The sequence below is a fragment of the Catharus ustulatus genome, chromosome 9, assembly GCF_009819885.2.
Source record: "Catharus ustulatus isolate bCatUst1 chromosome 9, bCatUst1.pri.v2, whole genome shotgun sequence".
In the NCBI taxonomy this organism is placed as follows: Eukaryota; Metazoa; Chordata; class Aves; order Passeriformes; family Turdidae; genus Catharus; species Catharus ustulatus.
Genome location: NC_046229.1, coordinates 10,258,852 through 10,278,717, shown reverse-complemented (window position 1 = coordinate 10,278,717; position 19,866 = coordinate 10,258,852). Strand labels below are relative to the sequence as shown.

The 19,866-nt window shown below is 40.8% G+C and overlaps 1 protein-coding gene across 1 annotated transcript in view; it reads left to right on the top strand.

Annotated features, from left to right (window-relative positions):
- The first annotated feature begins 3,682 nt into the window (after nucleotides 1–3,682).
- The window catches only part of MAST2 (microtubule associated serine/threonine kinase 2), a 228,416-nt gene continuing 212,232 nt past the window's right edge, over nucleotides 3,683–19,866 (top strand). The window contains exon 1 of the mRNA XM_033067135.1: nucleotides 3,683–3,850. Coding sequence (XP_032923026.1) covers nucleotides 3,683–3,850 — 168 coding nt within the window. The remainder of the gene's footprint in view (nucleotides 3,851–19,866) is intronic.

Sequence of the window (19,866 nt, the reverse complement as noted above, 5' to 3'; positions counted from 1 at the left end):
ATTGGTTAGTCTCAGTCAAAGCTTTGCCTAGCACATCTTGCTGGCTTTGTGAGACTTTGTAACCTGTATTTTTTATTTTGCTTGTAACTGATATTCTCTAGTTGTATCATGCTGGGTTTTTACTTTTTAATTTTGTGAATCTTGAAGAAAGAATGCTGTCACAGGCATGGAATTGGGGTAACAGGCAGGAGTCACGGTGATGATGTGCAGCCTGTTAATTACTTGTCATTACTGACATTCTGTGCAGGTACAGCACCACATGCCGCAGTCCTGTGCCTTCCTCCTGCCTGACTGCACATTGCCAATTCCAAACATTAGTATTCCAGTGTAAAGCCCAGAACTTGTCTGTGAATACCATTAGAACTGGGTCACTAACAGAAGGTGCGTGACAGATTCACATGCAGACCGACCAAAGCCATTTCCTCCGTCTCGTACAGAGCACAAGTACTGAGAGGGAAGGCTGTGTGTACAGTGTGAGTGGAATGACAAATGACAGGATGCAGTGATAGACTTGTTTGGTGGCATTAGTGATGCAGTTCTGCCTTGGAAACAATGGAAGCAGGTGATCAACTGGGCTATGTGTGGCACTGATTTTGCCAAATGGTCAAATTTAATAGGGATTCAAATGATTAAGTATTTCATTTTGAAGAGGAAATTCTCTTGCTCAGCAGAATAACTTCTACTATTTAGCATTTTCTATTCAGTTTAGAATGAAGAGGTTTTAACCTCACAGCTTCAGTCTGCATATCTCTCTTCCAGCTCCAGGAATTATTGCTGTAGCTGTGTGCTAAGCAGTCATAAAAATGTTGCAGAGGAATTTGTCATTCCAGAAAACATGGAGTGAATTTGAGTAGACTGTGTTCTGCCTTACCAAAGTCCCTTTAAACCAGCTAGAGAAGAATGGAAGGGAACTTTTCCAACAGTATCATTCCAGCTACCTTCTGAATCAGAAGAGCATGCTGAGACCTTTTTTATATGGAAAAAAACCACGGTGGAAGCCAGGGAAAGGAAATATCTGGAACGGCAAAGAGAAACTGCATTAACTGAATATCAGCACATGAGCTACACAGACTCTGTGGAGCCCTGCTCTGTGTTAGTCAGTGTAGATAACCTAAGAATCATCCCCTTTAGAAGCCTTTATTAATTACCCTTGTCTTTTTTTAATGTGACAGAGGATTTCTGGAGACAAACATCATGAGCATGCATGTGGCACCACACCACGCTCTGCTCATTCATTTGTACCCCTTTTCTCTGCCAAGCCTCTCATGATTCGTTCACTTTTATTTAAAGCTGGAAAAAAGAACGTTCAGAAAACTAGCTCATATGGAAAAGAGAAATCAGGTCACTCAGACTGGTCTGCAGATTCAGGTCATATTCAGTGACATGTTTAAATGGAAAAAAATATGGGAGAATCAGTAAAATGAGGAGTATTTTTCCTATTCTGTTAACATGAAACCTCACTGTTCTTTTGTTTCAAAAGTATTGGAAAGACATTTTGAGTCCAAAATACCAAACGAGGATTAAACAGAGAAGGAAATGAGCCAGAAGCAAACCAAACACAATCTCTTCACAAATAAAATGTCCTACTAACTCCCAAATGGCTTTTTGATTTGGAGAAATGAGAATATGAGAATTATTTTCATTTTTAAAATTAAAATACAGAACCAGAAGGTAATTATTTGCAATTCTGTCTCAAATGAACAACTGAAGATTTATTTCTAACGTGTTTATTTGTTTAATATGTCAGACAGGTAATTTATCCACATCCTCATTGTGACTTTTCTTCCTGTGTGCATGAATTCCTTTCTGGCACATGAAGTGAACAGGTGTGAGCCAGAGCAAGGTGTCCCAGAGGCCATAACCAACAAATAACTAATTGGCATCTATGCAGCAACAGGGCAGAGATCCAGCCAAATTATGATGAGGCACTGTGCCATCCTAATAGACTCACATTAACAAGGACGCCAAGATTCCATAAATTTGCATTATTTACATTTAGTTAGAGCAGGATTCCCAGCTGGGAAGTTCCACATGGCTGTCCATCTCCATCATATACAATTATGATGGAAAAAGACCTCTCTGACTCATTCAGTATCCTGAAATAGTTTTCAGCAAGCATTAAAACAGTAACAATTACTTCAAAATGCTCCCACTCTTCTACCTCAATAAATCACTGGGAAGTGTATTTTTGTTGTCTTTGTACAAAATGAATAAAAAATTTATACAATTAGATTTCCTGGCTGAAGATGTATGAGCCTTTTCAGCTTGGTAAAAAGGAAAAATGAATTATTTTTTTTTCTGCAGAAGCAGCAAGATTCCTAATAGCGAAGAAAAAACCCCAAAACTTTGAAGTTGCTTTTGTGAAAAATGAATGCAGAAACTGGTAACTTAAACCCTCAAGAAATAATTTGCAAAAACAAAAATGCCGGGAGGGTGTGAATTATTGAGATGAAACAAAAGATGATGATATTCTCTTATTACTCCTTGAGGTAACGAATCTCTGAAGGTTTGTCTTTTCCACTAAGATGGTGAGCTACATCTTAATCCATGCCCTAAGAAGTGGAGGGGCACAGCTGGTGAACATTCTCCTGCAGCTCGGAGTTCCTGCGGAGGGATGCGGGATGCCCAGAGGGTCTCCACTCACCCGGGCACTCCGGGCTTGGATCCCTCCATGTCCTGCTGGAGAAACTCTGGCATTTTTCCCATGCGACTGTCCACGTGTAAAAACACCAGGAAGGTCCTGCACTCACCCGAGATTTTCAAGGACAATTAGGAATTTACTGACAGAGAAGCTGGATTCTGCTGGACGTCTGAGCTAATCTCGGATCACAATGATAAGGACAGGATGACGCACAGAAAGTTCTACCTGAATATGAGGAAGAACTTAACTCCGTGGGTGACCACACACTGGTACAGATTGCCCAGCGAGATTGTGAAGTCTGTCTCCCTGGCGATGTTCCAGAGGCGTGTGGATGCCGTTCTGTGCCTCGTGCTCTGCGGCGACCGTGCTTGAGTATGGTCCCTTCCAGCCTGACTCATTCTGTGATTCACAGAATGGCAGAATTGCAGAATCGCAGAGTCACAGCACGGTTCAAGCTGGAAGGGACCACAGTGCGCTCCAGGCTCCCTGCTCAAGCACGGTCGCCGCAGAGCACGAGGCACAGAACGGCATCCACACGCCTCTGGAACATCGCCAGGGAGACAGACTGATTCTGTGGGACACAAACGCTGCCCTCCCGCCCGCAAGGCGCATCCTGATCTCACACCTCCCAGCCTCCTCCTGTGCTGTAGCCCCGCCACGGACGCAGGGGCTGCTTCGCCCGGCAGGCCCGCAGCTGGCCGGGACAGCCTGGCCGGGACAGCCCCACCTGGACCCGGCCCCTCGCACCCGCCCGCCCTCAGAGCCCGCAAGTCTCGCTCCTCCTCCCGGCCGCGAGCCCGCAGCTCTCGCGATAGCGGCCGGCGGGCGGCGCGCGGGGCGGGCGGGGGGCGGTGCCGCGCCGGCCGCGCTCGCTGACAGGCGGCGGGAGCGGGAGCGCGCGGCATGTCCGCGCCCGCGCGCCCCGCGCGCAGGTGCCCGCGGCCGCCCCGCCGCCCCGGCGCTCCGTGACCGCCGCCCGCCCCGCCCGCCATGGGGCTCCGGCCGTGCCGCCGCCGCCGCTGAGGAGGAGAAGCCGCCGCGATGAGGAAGGGCCGCTCTCGGGGGGACAAAGCGGCGCCGCCGCCGCCGGCGCGGAGGGAGCCCGGGCGGGCGGTGTCCGGCAGCGCGGCGGAGCGCAGAGCCGCCCTGCTGGGGGGCGGCGGCAGGAAAGAACCGGAGGACGCCCGGGCCGCGGGGGCGCCGGAGCGGGTAAAGCCGGGGCGCGGGGCGGGGGTCGCCGTTGTTATGGAGACGCGCCCCGCGTGGCGGGGCCGGTCCGTGCCCGCCCCGGGCCGGGACCGCGGCGCTCCGGCGGGGGAGAGGGGCCGGGGACGCGGGGCGGGGGGCGCGGGGCGGGAGCGGCGGCGCCCGGTGCGGCGGCAGCTCCGAGCATCCTCGCACGCTCCGTGCGCTCCCGCAGGTAGATGCCCCCAGAAGACGGGAGGGTGGGAGCGGTGGCGTGTCCGTGTCGGTGCTGACGGCGTGGCGTGAGTGAGTGAGTGAGTGAGCGGTGCGGGAGCCGCGGTGCCGGGAGTCTGCCCGCGTGCCGGGGAAGGCGAGGGAGGATGCAGTGAAATCGGGTGTGTGCTATGTGCTGGCTGGTGTTACAAACCACTGAGTACATCTTTCTAGTAACCCTCTGTAGGTCACTCCTAATCGCGATGATAATCGTGATGCATTTTCCAGCGTTTTTAGGTCTTAATTTCAGAAGTGGTTTATTTAGGAAATGTAGCGTACCTTTGCAGAGACTTGGAAATGCACAGGCTTGTTACATGCGGGAGCGTGTGAGTTCAGTGTGTCCACTTCTGTGTCTTCATACCCACAAAAATAGGATCTACTGACTGGTGCCTAGGATTCCAAGGACGAGAGACCATAGAGATCCCTAAACCAAAGTTTAGGATCATCAACACTGCTTTGGTAGTCCTAGTTTTACAAGAGATAAAAATGGGAGATGACACTTTGCAGTTGAAAAATGTAAGTGACAACTAATGGTATTTTTTTGTTTATTTGAAGAGAAGGAAAAAGTATCACAAGTATGAAGACTCCTGGGATGCAGTAATTTATTGCTCTGTTTTGCTATTTTTTGGAGTAAAGAGAAAACCTAGGGTCTTTGTCTAAAAGATGTTTTAAGTTTACGTCATTGTTGCAGATGCACAGGTTTATACTATTTTAAAAATAATTTCTTAGGTGTTTTTTCATAGAAAAGCTGCATTACATTGCCTTCAATTATAGGAACTTTGAATTTTGACTTTGACTAGTGGATATCTCTTGAATACAGATTTATCAGACTGGCCTTGAAGAGGAGACCTCTATTTTTATTTGCTTGTGCTTTGTTAAGCCAGGTGTTTAAGAGGGATTGCTACTTTTGATGTTTATTCTTTCCTGAAACAACTAAGGAATGCTGCAGTCTTTATTCAGGAAAAAAATCTAAAATCAGAAGAGGTCTCTCAGTATCTTCCCAGCTGTCTGTGAAATGGACAAATTTGTAGAGCAACCAAATGTAGTAGCAAGGTGTTTGTTGTACTGTTTTGACATATGGTTTATGATATTGGCGTGGGAATTGAAGGAAATAATTTCCAGTTTTGGTAGTGTGAATGAAACTTTCAAATCATGTACACAGAACATGCTCTGTATTGAATAATGTATTGAACACCTGGGCAATTTCACTGAAATAACCCCAGTGCTGCAAACCAGGGAAGGCTGCAAATTCACAAGTGTCAGTTTTTGAGATGCACAAGGCTTTTTAACGGGAAATAGTGCAAATCTGTATTTAACTTGGGTGCTCTGACTGGGACCTGAAGTGACTTGTAAGAACAGATCTGGTGTGATGGAGGAGGAGTTTTTCAGCTGAAGTTTAGAAAGCTTCTACTCAACTGTATGTGAGATACTCCTCAGACTTCTAGGGAGGACCTCTCATCTCCTCTCCTCTTTTGTCTTCCATTTAAGGTTTTGTAAGTGTGGTAGACAACTGCAAATAAATGGGCGTGTTGGACAAATGTGACAAACAGCAATTCTGTCTTTAATACCAATAATCCAGTGTTTATATAAATGTTGGTAGTTGGTAGTGTGTGTGTGGTAAAAAAGGCCTTCTGAGATGCAAAAGACAGTGAGATACTCCTTTTTCACTGATCCAGTTTGTAGCTTGACAAGTATTTCCTTTGGGGCCACTTCTGATTTAAGCAGCCCTGTTGTTCCCAAGCCTGTAATGTGCCCTCAGCAGTGGCAGTGCAGCAGTGTGCACAGCTGCAGCAAACCATTCTGGATTAAATTCACATCTCTTTGTTTGCCCTACATTTGCACAAGTTTGTGGTTGGGAGAGGCTGAGCTACTCCAGTGTTGAAAAAAGTCCTTATCAAACTGTGACTGCAGCAGTTAATAGCTGTACTGACCTTAAGGCCTTTGAAAATCTGGTCCTTTGCTCTGCTTGTGGCTCCGACGTGCATACAATTAATGTTTGCACTTTCTCCTGTGTTACGCAAGAATGTCAGAATGGCTGTGCTTGGGCACATTAAAGATCCCTCTCGCCCAGTATCCTGCCTCTCTGAGCTGCCAAGAACAGATGCTTGGAGAAGAGTATAGTGTATATTAAGGAAATGCCTCTCCCAGCCTCCAGTAATTTGTGGCTCATAGGTTTCCTGAACCAGAGGTGATATTTGTTTTTAGAGCCCCCAGTGGGTTTTTTCTTCTACGAATTTGTCCAATCAGTGTTTGAAGCCATGTGTGCTTGTAGCATCCACAACATCCTGTGGCTGAGTTGTAGGGTTTAAACACATTTTGTGTGGAGAAAACACTTATTTTTGTTTGCTTTTCAACTTTCTGCCTGCTTGGTTTCATGCCTTGCTTGTTCCCTCTTGTATTGGAAGAGGCAGTGAAGAGATGAATCCATGTTATTCTGTGTGACTTATGGGTTGATGACTTTTATTTACCATCCTTTGCTTGTGACTTTTCCAGAGGCATTTCAGAAAGAAGTTACTCTATTCCTTTCTTTGTTCTTGCTGTCTGCTTTGCACCTTTTGCAGGTGTGTTCCTGACTGGGGGCAGTGATGCAGGAATCCAAGGAACAGGGTTGGGTTAGAATAACCAGGACCAGCTACAGTATTTCAGCGTATGCTACCCAGCAAACTTACATTTCATTCTTGAATCTTCTGCATGCTTTTCCTAGACAGTCTTTAATCACCGAGTTGGCACTTCTGTGGAGCTATGGTAACTCCAGTCCCTCTTTTAAGTAGTAATAACTAGTTCAGAGTTTGTCATTGTGTATGTATTTTTTTAATACTATGCATAATTTTATATTTTCCTGCTATTTTGTGGCTCACTTAAACAGTATAGTTAAAGTCTTCTTCAGATCTTTGACCATTTCTCTTGCAATCTTCAATAGCATCAAGCATTGTCAGCAAACTGCCACATAAGTGTCAAGCTTCTTTGCTAGAGTTTGCTTTAAGATATGTAAGGTGTTGATCCCAGAAGAGATCCTTGTGAGATTCCACCAGTGATCCTTCATTTTTGGGAAAAAGGCCAATTGCCTCAGCTTACCTCCTGTTCATCAGTCATTAATTCATGACTGAATTGTCTCTCTTACTCCATGACACTTTAATTTCATTGAGTGAGAGCATCTTTGTCAAACACAGCCCACTTAGATTTCTGTGAAGGATCAGCTTAATCACTGTACGTTTGCTGACTGCATTGAAAGAGAAAAATGGGAAGTTGAGGTGAAAGTGATTGCTGCTTATGAATGACAGTCCCCCTCATCCAGAGGCATATTTCAAGCACTAGGCTGTTTCCATATCATGCTGACATAATTAGTTTTAGTGATATTTATAGTGAAAGATTTAACATGGATCATAGCCAGTATTTGTCAGAACTGCTTTTATTAGCATTTTTTTCTTCAGGTAGAAGACAAAGTCCTCATAGGAAGGATTCTTCAGTTTCTAGAAGAGATGGCTGTAGATGGTTGTGATGGAATTATACAAGACTCTGGTTGGTCTGCAGAGGGTAGGCAGCAAACAGCAGCTCTGTGCATCCTGTGGTATCAAGTGATGACTCAGGCTTTACACAAGGAGGATCTTCAATGCTAAACGTGATATATGCACTTTTTGTTTTTTTCCCCAAGGGATGTAATTGATGCAAAGGAGGAGACTGAGTGAAGATTATTTAATAGGTGGACCGGATCCACCTGAGGAAAATACCTGAAATCAGCTAGGAGAACATTGGAATGGGGCAAATGCATGATGCTTGCTTTTACTTGTCTGTATGGAATGTATCTTATTTTTTTCCATAAAGAGTGGGAGCTTATGTGTCCCTAACAAATCTAAATGCTGAGTTCCTCTGAAAGCAGAGGGATAATAAACAGTTGTGAGGAAAACTGAAGTATTGTGGCAGGTCTAGTGGGATGGAGGTGGAGAGTCAGAGTAAAAATAGAGAATACTGAGCATCACTGAATGACATTTTCTGCTCTAAAGGCATGCAGGGTACTGGGGAGTGCTACCCAGGGGTGCTTGCTTGGAGATGTGACAAGATGAGGCAACAGAAACAGACCCCATCACTTGTGACAAGCTTCCCCCTCTTGCTCTGGGTGGCCAGGGAAGGATGTGCGAGTAGATTCCACGACTTTGTGGCTTTGTTAGTTAATAAGAGATGAAGGGGGAAACAGTACCAGAATCTTCACAAGCAGTCTAAGGGCTGGTGAGGGACTGCAAGTTGTAGAGGCTGAATTTTGGGGTAGATGGGCCATTTACTATGTGTGAAGTTTAACTCAGCTGCTGCTCATGAAGACCTGGACTAAAATGTTGATAAAAATGAAGGCTCCCCTGCTGTATCTATTGTATAGGAAATGTTTGGATGATGCCTGCAGGAAAACTGCAAACATAATACAGGCAAAGACCAAAAACCTCCTTAGTCCAGCTTAGTTTTGTGTTGGAGAGCCCTTTCTGTAGGGCTATCAGTGCAGTAGGCTACCTCCAGCTGTAAATTTTGACCTACCTGGAGAAGGGAAGTCCTGTGTGTTCCTCAGACAATACATTTAGTAATTTCTACTCGGATAGAAAGTAATTCCTGAGCTTTGAACAGGCTAACTGACATGCAATCCATTTATTTAACAATGACTGTCTCTTGGAACTGTAGTGCTACAAGCTTTCTGAGAGTAACAAAAATATTTCTTTTTCTACACCTTTGAAACTTTGTAGATCTTTAGATCCCGAAGCCGTAATGGATTTCTGAGGTTATCCGGTGTGATTTCCCCACATGTGCAGTCTGTGGCGCTTTCCTGAAAGATAACTTAAAACATCTCTCTTAGAAACTGATCTTATCTTAGCATTAGATCATGGTGTGTTTGTCACCTCTTCTGAAAACTCTGCCAATGTTTAATTATCCCTGGCGTTAGAAAACTAAACGACATCTTATTTCAACGCTTGTTTTGTCTAATGGCCAACTTTCAGCTGTGGAATATGTCTGTACTAGCACAGGCAGTAAAAATTCTCTACTATCTGATCTCTTTTCCATGTAGAAGTATTTGAAATGTAAAATTGAGCTTTGGTTGGAACAGAAGACACTGAGTTCTTTTGCTTCTAGAACTCTGTGCTTTTCCCTCTTGATTGTTCTTGGAGCATTTGCCAAACCCAGGTAATATTCTGGCAGCAGCCTGGAATAGTGTGATCGCAGACAAGCTTCCTCCTTCACTACTGTTTGGTACTTGTCTTTTTACAATTTTGGGGATTGCATTACCACAGTTGGGTGTGTCATATGAGAGAGGATTTTGTAACATTATGCATATGTGGATATTTCTCCTCCATCTGTGAATAAAATAATGCAAATTGGTCCAAGACTACTTCTAAACGATAGGTTAGAAAGCTTATTACTCCTTTCATGTTGTCATTATATTTTGGTTCTTTTTTTTTTTCTTGGAAGGAATAGCAAAGGTTCTTTTCCACTGACTTCTCACCCTGTTCTTTTTTGGAAAGCAGTCAGTGACCAGCAGGGAAAAACTGGCCAAACCCCAGAGAGCTGCTCAGATTTATTTTGTCTCCACAGCTGCAGAGAAGCTGTTACCATGCTTTCCTTGCTGCGTGGCAAGCCTGGAAGCTGAAGAGATCTTTCTTTTTTCCTAATTAGAACTTTTGTACTTCAAATATAATAAGTATTTTCTTTTCTTTTCCCTCTAGGTGACATCAGTGCTAGTAAAGGCATTACCCCTGTTGTGATGAGCCCTGTATGTAGACTGCAGAACAGTTTGATGTTCTTTGGTTATTTCTACCATGAGTCTTCCCTTTTGATTGACAAATGAAGAATAAAGTTTTTGGAGTTGAGTTGGCACTTTGTTTCTCAGTTTTCTCTACAGCTCTGGCTCTCAGGTTGCTGATCACAGCTCTGTTGCAGCTCCCCCAGCCATGGACCCTGTGAGTAACAGCTCACAACACTGAAAGCTGTTCTTTATAACTTCATGTCAAAACCTACAAGCTGAGAGGAAACTTAAGAAGATGGAGGTTTGTTTTCAAAATCCAAGCACATAAACCAAATCAAATGGACTTATTGCTAGCAATGCAGATTGCACTTGCAATCAAATGTAGTTTTTACTTTTCACATTACATATTCTATAAAAGCGAGTATAGCTTAATCATAGCCAAATATATTCTTTGAACATCATTGCCCCTTCTTGTTAAAGGAGGAATGGAGTGCTGCTAACTTCTAGAAGATCAGGAACCATCTGTTTACATAAGTGCTTATTGCCACCTGTTCTGTGATGTTGATTTTAGGGTAGTGCCTCTTTTGTCAAAGGAACTAAAGGAAGTTCCTAAGGAGGACATTGGTAAAAACTCCTAAAGTACAAGTTGTGATTGTAACTTGCCATTAAAAACTCAGTTACTGTTTGCAGACCTCAGACTTCGTTTTTCATCTTCCTTTGTTGCTAACTATTTTTCTTATGGCAGGAAGAATGTAAAAAATGTGCTATTATCTAATAAGAGATGCACAGTTCTAGCTTGTGGGAGCTTTCTAATATGGTTAACCAGAATCCAGAGTGCATGGTTGGCTGACAGGCATTCCTACTTATCCTCAGACTTTATTTTCTGAAGTTTGTTCCCTTTTCTATGGAGAAATAAAGGTAATGAAGAAGCCAGGGCGTAGCTGTGGAGGAATCAGATGTTCTTTTATGACATGCATGGTTGTTTTCTTCTCAGTCCTTCTTCTGAGGAGGCAGGAAAAGAAACCAGAAAGAACAAACCTGTCAGTGCCCCATAGGTGTGTCTCACTGCCTGCCATAAGCTGATTCTTGTAGATGCCAGAGCTGCTTCTACCTGACTTCATTAGCCACAGTTTTGCTTTTCTGTGTCCTTATCAGAGACAGCAGCTTCTGGCAACCTGTTCCTATGAGTTCAGCTGTGTGTTCATACTAATGTTTAAAAATATGGGGTGCTGAAAAAGTGACTGAGGGAAAGAGTCATCTAAAAGCAGGCAAAGGGGAATAGAATCAGGGGATTAATTCTGTAATGTGCTTATTAGATAATAATAGAATTGAGCCAAAAGATAAATCCAAACACAGACAAAAGGGATGTGGAGCAAGTGACCAATTCTGCAGTGGGCTTGTTGGGTAAGAGCCGAGTGGCACCAGACATGGCACTTCTTTGGCCTGAGAAAATGGAATCATCACTTCTCTCGAAGTTGAGTATTAATGGACTCTTTTGTGTAAATCAATAACTAGGTATGCATTGCATCAGCAATGATGATTCAACTCGCCCATGTGAGATTTCGATTTCCTGTCACAAGTGAAGACCAAGAGCAAATATTGTATTAGCCACATTAATCTCATATCTTGCACATTAAAATAGCTAAGCAGGCAGTGGAAAGATGCAATACACTGCCTTTCTTGTCCAAAAGTGGGACAGAAGTAAAGGAGCGAAGAGAATTCTTCTATCAGAAGTGTCTGGGTTTGTTGTGGCACTGCTTTTCTTTAGAATAATTGTCAGCCTTAAGGGGAAAGCTGCTGCTACTTACTGTTTCTTACAGAGCACTTGAGGATAATAGTGGGGTGCTGTCCAAGGCTAGGATTAGGGAGCTGCAAAACACTCAAAAGATCTTGGATATATTTCTGACTGGATGCTTTGGGAAACCAAGTAATATATCCAAGTGTTACTGTGTTGGAGGAATGGGTACGTGTTGCTGACTTTACACCTAGCAGTTGACTTCTTGAGCAAGCTCATCTGCCTTCTTGCAGCACAGAGTGTGAATGTTGTCCTGCCTGTCAAAGTAGTTCTTAAGAGTCTTTAGAAGAGGTAGTTCTTCATTTTTCTCTGAGAGATATATTTTTTATTGCCCAAGCCAACATAGCTTTAGTGCTGTAAGAAAGGCAGTGGAATATTGTAGCTATTGTGGTAGGCATTTATTGAAAAGCTTTTTTGAAGTCTTATTTAATTCCTCTTGGAAGCAGAGTAGCTGAAGCTAACGAAGCAGTGAATACCACCAGGCTGGTGAACTATTAGAGACTAAACCAAAATGCTTTATCCCCCAGCAAGACTTTGTTCCTCAAGAACCACAATAGATAAATGGACAGGTCGTATAGTCTCAGTGATTTCATTTCCACATCAAATAATGATGTGCTGTGGTTAGTGTATTTTTGTACTGATGTAGCACTGTTTGAAGCATGGTGGAAATGCTGCTCTTTGAAGGAAAAAACATGGACGCTCCAAAAACTACCTTTGAAACCAGATTTAGAACTTTTTAACTTGTTCTTCCTCTAAGCTGTGTCTTTTGTGAGTTTTTAATTTAATTTACAGTTAGGACCCATGAGGCCTAAATCTAGTAATCTGTCAGAAGTTATTTTCAAATGTTCTGTTATAAATACATATTACAGTGCAGTGAGGGAAGAGTTTTCATGACTGACAGCCTAATCTTCCAATAATTTGGAAGTCTAGCTTAATTTTTTTGCTGTTTGAAACTTTAGTGTTAGTGAAGTCCATTATGTACATGGAAAATAGGACAATGCTGTGTTTCTTTCCAGGAAAAAATACTGTCTTTGCTATTGGAGTTGGATCATAAATATTTTCACTTTTTGTTATACTTATAGTAAACATTTCTACCAATAAAACATGTTTTAAAACCTTTTAGTTGGCCTGGATTTTCATGAATGTAAAAGCAAGACAGCAATTCAAAACATTCCATGTATGTGTTTAAATTTCCAGAAACAGATGGGACTGTTGAGGATGAAGTGTGGGTAGTGTAAGAATTTTTGAAATGCAATTTCTGTTTCAGTTTCAGTCCACACACGTCTTCATGAGCTGTCTATATCGGAAGGTTTTCTCTAATGATTTTTGTTATATGGTGTGAGAAGTAATCCACTATAAACATTCTCAGCTGTTTGTAGCCAAAATAAGTTAATTAATTAATTGATTGATACTTGGGTAATTTTTGTCTTGACATTTACTGAGTCATGCTGTGTTCTGAAACTCTTGTAGATGTTTGACATATCAGCTAATTCAGCTAATGCTAAAATTATTTAACAAGATTTAGAATAAGAAGCTGATTTTCAGTGCACGTCTGGAATCGACCTTCCAATATCTGCTCATTGTCCAAACACCCAGCAATCCATTCAGGACAGATTTCCAGTGAAGATTTTGCTTCTAAGGGGCTCATTCAACTGGTCCTAACTTCTTGCAGTGACTGTGAGTTGTCTTGTGGAAATTGGCTTGATATACACTGTCTGTGTTTATCGCTTGGATACGTTAGCTGCTAGCACAACAAGATTAAAAGCCAGTAATAGATTCTGTAGGTCCTGCCATCCCTGTTGAATTTCCCCAGTGGGATTTGATGGAAGAGTTCACAGAGCAGATTGTCTTTCAGGATGGAGAAGACAGTACAGAAAGGTTAGAGTAGTAAACAAATGCTGGCCTGCAGCATTCAGAAGGCAGCATTCAGAATTATGTGTGGAGTTAGACTCAAACTTGAGACACTTTTTGTACTTTGTTAATCCAAACAAACAAAAACTAAGTGTGAAAGGTACATCCACCAATGAGTTAGGGGACTTCAGTATGTAGGATGAGAACTTGAGAAAACATTTTAGCTGCATTTCAAGAAGCTTGAAGACTTCTATGAAATGCAGTACTTGTCAGATTGATTAATTAATGCTCAAGCCTGTTTTCCTTTTATCCTTTGAAAATACAGCTGTCATGCTTTGAGCTCAATAATAATGCATTAGTTTTCTAATGCATTAGTTTTCTCATCTGCCTTTCTGATACTATTTATGATGGGAACTTGGTGCTGCTGCCTCTGCAGGTTGTTTTCATCCCACTCGGGGTCACATGAGTGCAGAAGGACTGCACAAACACCTGAGTTAGACTCTGCCAATCCTTTAAGTGTAGTTCTATGTTTTCAGGAAGGCTGTCTCCCTGTGCATGTGGAGCTCTTTTGGTGGACAGGACAAGGGGTAATGGTTTTAAACTGAAGGAGGGTTGATTTAGATTAGATATAAGAAGAATTTTTTACAAAGAGTGTGGTGATACACTGGAGTAGGTTGCTGAGAGAGATGGATGGTGGGTGCCCCATCTCTGTTCAAGGTCAGGTTGGAAGGGATTTTCAACAGCCTGGTATAGTGAAAGGTGTCCTTGCCTATAGCAATGAGGTTGGAACAAACTGATCTTTAAACATCCCTCCTAATCAAAACCAATATATGATTCTATGATTTCCAGATATTCCAGGTGCTAAACTAGAGATTTGCTTCTCTTTGCATTGAAGGGCATACAACTCAGAATCATCAAATTGTTTTTCTCTGCTCTCTTAAAATACCATTTATCATTACAAGTACACAAATGATAAAACTACCTTTGTTTTCTATGCAGCTTTCAGAGAATACAACTTCACTAATGCAAGCAAAGTGTTAAACTCTAGGAAAGAGAAAACCAGACGAGGGTGTGTAATGTCAGTGTGGAGAGCTACTTGGAAAAATGCACTGATAGTGAAATGATTTAATGTCTAGCAATGTTTCTTTGATATTTGTTCTGTTAATCTGGTAGTTGTGTGTCCTCTGTTCACTGAGGACCAGAAGCAGCTCTTATGACTATATCTGACTCCAGTTTTATTGGAAAGGAGCTTTTATAATGCCCCAGAGCAAGGAAATGTCATCTTAAGAATGGAATGCCTAGTAATTGAAACAAGTTTATTAGTTGCTAAAATCACACCATTCAATATTTAGTGTATTTACAAGCAATTTATTATCATAAAAATAACATTTTAATATGGAGCCCTAGTAAAGACCTTTAGAAGAAAATGAGGGAATCAAGTCAGAACTGATGTCAAGTGTTCTGGACAGCATCAGAAGATCAGAGAACAAATGAATAAATTATAATCACTGTTTTAGAGAAAAGTTTATAAATTACTTGTATGGTTACTGCAGTGACTGAAGACATTTAGATATTTAAATATCCAGACATAGATGGATGCAGTGGCATATTAATAGCAGCTGTGTCTTTATTAATTGACCTAAATTTCACCTGTGCAGTATGAAGGTGGCAAAAATATGACCCTGGATGTTAAATTACTCATTAATTTAGTTATTTGTATGTTCTTTGACATTTGCATTAATCCCTGTTTTTAGGATAGAGGAGAATCTGTTTACAGGGTTGTTTTGCCAGTTTAGCAGACACTTCAGTAGAAGTGTCTGCTGACTCCAGTCTTTGAGCTCAAGGCACGGTGGTGTTCATAAAATTAACACTTGGGCATTGTTTCTGTTCTCAGGCAGAAGGGAAGAAATACGTCTTGTCCTTGAAAAAAATTTTGGCTTTTGTTCCTTTGTGGTGGAACTGTATTACCCTGCTTGGTGAGGAGAAGCTTTTGTGCAGATTATAGAGTCTCCATTTCTTTGTGCAGACATTGATAAGAATTGTGAATTAGTTTATCTTTGACTACCATTTAATGGGATTTCTGTTAAGAGAAGCTAAGGACTAAGCATTTATTGTGTGTCCAAAAGTTGACTTAATTTTATTTAGATCTGTAATTTTACAGTTTTCTAATAAACTGCTATTTTTTTTTCCTCTATTCTATACATGCAGATCTGCTTTTGAATCTCAAGGAAAATTTGTTCTCAGGAAGAACTTCACACAAGGGCTGTTATTTTTGTCTCTGAATCGATCTGCTTATCTCATTTGTGGTAGGAAGTGAGAAGGTTGCAGATGTTTCGTGGAAACAAAAATATTGATACCAAAGAATTGGAACTTTCACAACTTTTTTTTTTTTTTTTTTTCATGCTGCAAATAGAGAGCTTCCTCAGTGATGATGAGACCAGATTAAGTTGTATCTTGGTCTCTCTTTGTCATGTATATGAACAAATAGTGTTTTAACTCTTAGCAGTCCACTGGGTTTTGTTTTATTTTATTTTGCCAGTAATCTCTGTCTAGCTACAGATAGTTTTACTGCTGCTGCTATTCAGGTCATATCTGTGATCAATAAAAGAATCCTGGGCAAAAAAAATAGTCTTGCTAAAGCGGATCCCTGTTGTGTTTTCTGGTTTCATACTTTGTGCAATATTTGATATTCAAGTGAGCTTTAACAGTTATGATCAAGTCTTAAAATTCTATTACCCATCTGTAAGCAGCCATTCAATGTCTGATTAAAAAATCCCCTTGAGCTCACCTGACTGATTCTGCACCAAAGTTCAGTTTATGAGTTATTTTAAAATTTTCTTTGTGAACAACTTCATTTGAAATTAGCTTTGGAATAGTTGAGCATGGATTTCTTTCCTCTGGCTCCTTAGTCTTGGGACAGTTTTTTAAGGGCAGTATCTCATACTGGGCCAATAGATACTTTTATTCAAGATCATACTTCAAACTTAATCAACCTTAACTTTTGTTTTTGGAAATTGCTTTTTGCAAAACAAAGTTAGAACTCTGCATTATTAATAAATAAGTAATTTTTATACAGCACACACATTTTAATATACTGCTATTGTTCACTTGTCAAACTTTGTATTTTCAGCTAGTATTTTAATTTAAAATATATGTTATTTGTGCATTAGACATAGAAAAGTCTGTATTGTTTTGGGTCAAGAATCAAATATTATCAATACAGATAACATCTCTTAGGTTTTCCAACTCAGCCTGGAGGTTCCTGTCTGAAATGTATAAAATCAGATTAAACTTTCTTCCTGGTTCTATTGCTATGAAGCAATTATTTGTTTGTGTAAATTGAATAAACTTAAAACTTATCACTAGCTTTTGTCCCTAAAAAACCAGGGAGTTTACATTCCAAATAAAAGTTAATTAGGTTGTAACATTTTAATGCACATTAAACAGAGTTTACACAGGTATAGGTAGGTATTTTATTTTGGTTTGTTCTTTCCCTGTGAATGAGACAGTGAGACAATGTCATGTGCACAAAAATCAATATAGTTGGAGATCTAAAAGCTCCAAAGTGAGCATCAGTATTGGCAGGGAATGAAGGTGCCCTGCAGAATCCTCTGGTAAGTCTCTTTTTATAGCCAATATGAAATCAGGGGTTTCTTTGCCTGCACAGATTCAAATGCAGCTGTTTCTGCTGCTTGCCTGGTTCCACGAGCAGTGCCCATTCTGGTCTGTCTCACAGCCTAGTTGTGCTAAGAGGTGTTGTTAAGTTCAGTGTTTTCTGTCAATAAATGCCTGAATAAATCTGTGAGGAACTGACAAACAAGAAAAATTTGATTTGCTCATGCTGTGGATTAGGGTCTTTAGCAAATCTAAACATGCACCTCTATTTAACTATGTAAAACCGAACAGACAAGAATAGAGAAGATAAATGAGTATTTGATAACACACAGGATGCTCAAGACAACTTGTAGTGATCCTAGACAGTGATGTTGGGACACATTTTTGAGACTATTGAAAGAAAATCTTCAGAGAGAAGGTGTTTTGATGTCTTATGAAACCAAATTTTATTACAAATCCCTTTTTTTCGGGGGGGTGGGGGGGAGGGGGCATATTTATTTTAATCCCTACAGTGTATGAGTAAGGATGATGAATTATAGAGTTGTTTTGTTTTATCTGGCCAGGAGTTAATTTCCCTGCTCAATACAACATTTTAATGTCTGCAGTAGTCATGCTAGAAGAGCAATGATAAAGGAATGATGTGGCCTTTAATGCTCAGTGTCTTTGTTCAGGCTGGTTTTGTTGTCAGTGCAGCTACTGAGCCCTGTGTGGGGTTTGGAGTCTTGATAGATTGATAGTGGTTTCTTTGAGCCTCTGTGAAGTCTGATACAGACTTTAGAGGCTCTGTTTCTTTTTCTTCCCTTGATGAAATTCATTTGACTTTAGGCATTTACGAGCTGAATTCAAGAATTACTCTTTCCTTTTGGCTGTTGGGGAGATCTTGAAGTAGGGTGGAATACTCGGTTTAAGCCATTTGTGTTTTCATGTAAGGAACAAACATTCAAGCTGATATAATTCAATCATCAATTACCTTGTCTTCTAGACTGTGGTTCCATTAGGAATAAAATGATTCTGAGTCTCAATGGACCTCAGAAAGAGGCTAATAATGTACACAGTTATAAATATTTACCTTTCTTTTTAACAAGCTTTTTCATGTGATCCTGCAACTGGGACACTTCACAACAAAGTTAACAGCACTAACTTCCCTGATGAAACATTAAATCTTATAATTCATTCGTTCTAAACAAACATTCCTTGTAGTTGTTTCCTGAAGAGTTAACAAGAAAAGAAATCTCACTGAAGAACAAGATAAGGAGGGTGTATCTGATAGTATAGGCTTCTGATTCTGGGTTTTTTTAGAGAACATTCCTTTTATTTTCTTGTTTCTTTGCTTTTAACTGTGGGATTTTTTTTTAACACAGAAAGTTTTGAGTTTGTAACTTTTTTGTCATTTGTGTTATAACTGCAGATGAGTGTACAGAGAAAGCTGTAGGTATTCAGAATGGTAAATGTGTGGATGATGTGTTGAAAACATCACTGTGGCAAGTAACACTTGACTTTGCAGTCATTTTGAAAACTTAATATTGACACTAAGTTCAGTTTATATATTTACTGTTGTAGGAATGTTGGAATTTATTGCAAAGTTCTTCAAATAAATCTTCTTGGAAAATAGTGTAGAACTCTCTTCTGTCTTTAAAATGCTGACACTTTTATATAATGCAATACATTCAGTAAGGGTTTTCTCTGTTGCTGATGTTGTAAACCAATATATTATAGCCCCTAAGAGGCTATGTTAATTTACTATAATTTTCCTTGATTCTGCTGTCTCTGACATTTTTCAGGGTGCTGCTGGCAAGTACATGAGTTAAGCAAATACAGTTAAGAAGAGACTTAGTTCTTATTTAGCCTACAATTTTGGTCACATGTGGGCTCACCCCAGCTTCCTGGTAAACTGCTGGCCCTCTCCTCTCAATGTATAATGCCCAGACTAGAAAGTTAAGGCAAATTTCAGTGCTAAATACTAAAGCATAAATACTATGATTCCATTGCACTAATTGCTACTTATATAGATAGATATTTGGTCTGTGATCTGTTGTCTAGGTCTTTAATTTTCAGTGTATTTTGGAGTATATTAGAGCAGGCCTAATGACAGGATCAGATTTATCTTGCATTAAGAGTATGGACACAGATTATATAAAGTGATGAGGAAAGGCTGAGAAGGAAAAGAATGCTTCTCAGATATGCACACAGCCCTGACACAACAGGCTTTTATCTGTTAAAGTGCAAACAGTACTGTGTTAAAAAATAGAAAACACAGCTTTCAATGTTGACTATTTTTGGTGCTTTCAAAAAATTCAGAAAGTGTCAAGTTACCCTCAAGTTACATTGCTCATTGGTTACCTTCCTGACAAGGTGGCATAATAAGAGTGAATTCTAGGCCAGTTTTTTGTAGTTCAATTTTCATTCTTCCTTCCAACAGTTTGCTAGGATTCACTTCTAGATGACCTAAGGTTGTTATGCTCATTAGGCTTCATAAAAAAGGTTTCTCATTTTTCTTATTAATGGATTTCCTGTTCATAGGAAACTTGTGTGGATTCTCCACCCCTGGCTAACAGTTTAACATGTTTTGACCTGCAGACTTGAATATTTGTCAGTCACAACTGAATGCTTTTGCTTGTCGTAGAGATTGTGAGGCAGTTTGTGTTTGATTTAATTGTAACAGGAAGTGTCCTTTGCATGATCTGTTACATCTTAAATATAGGCCATAAAAACAGGGCTTGAAAAGTTTTATGCCAGCATTGGTCTGATGCTGATGTGTCAGTCTTGCTGACTGTGTGATGCTTCACC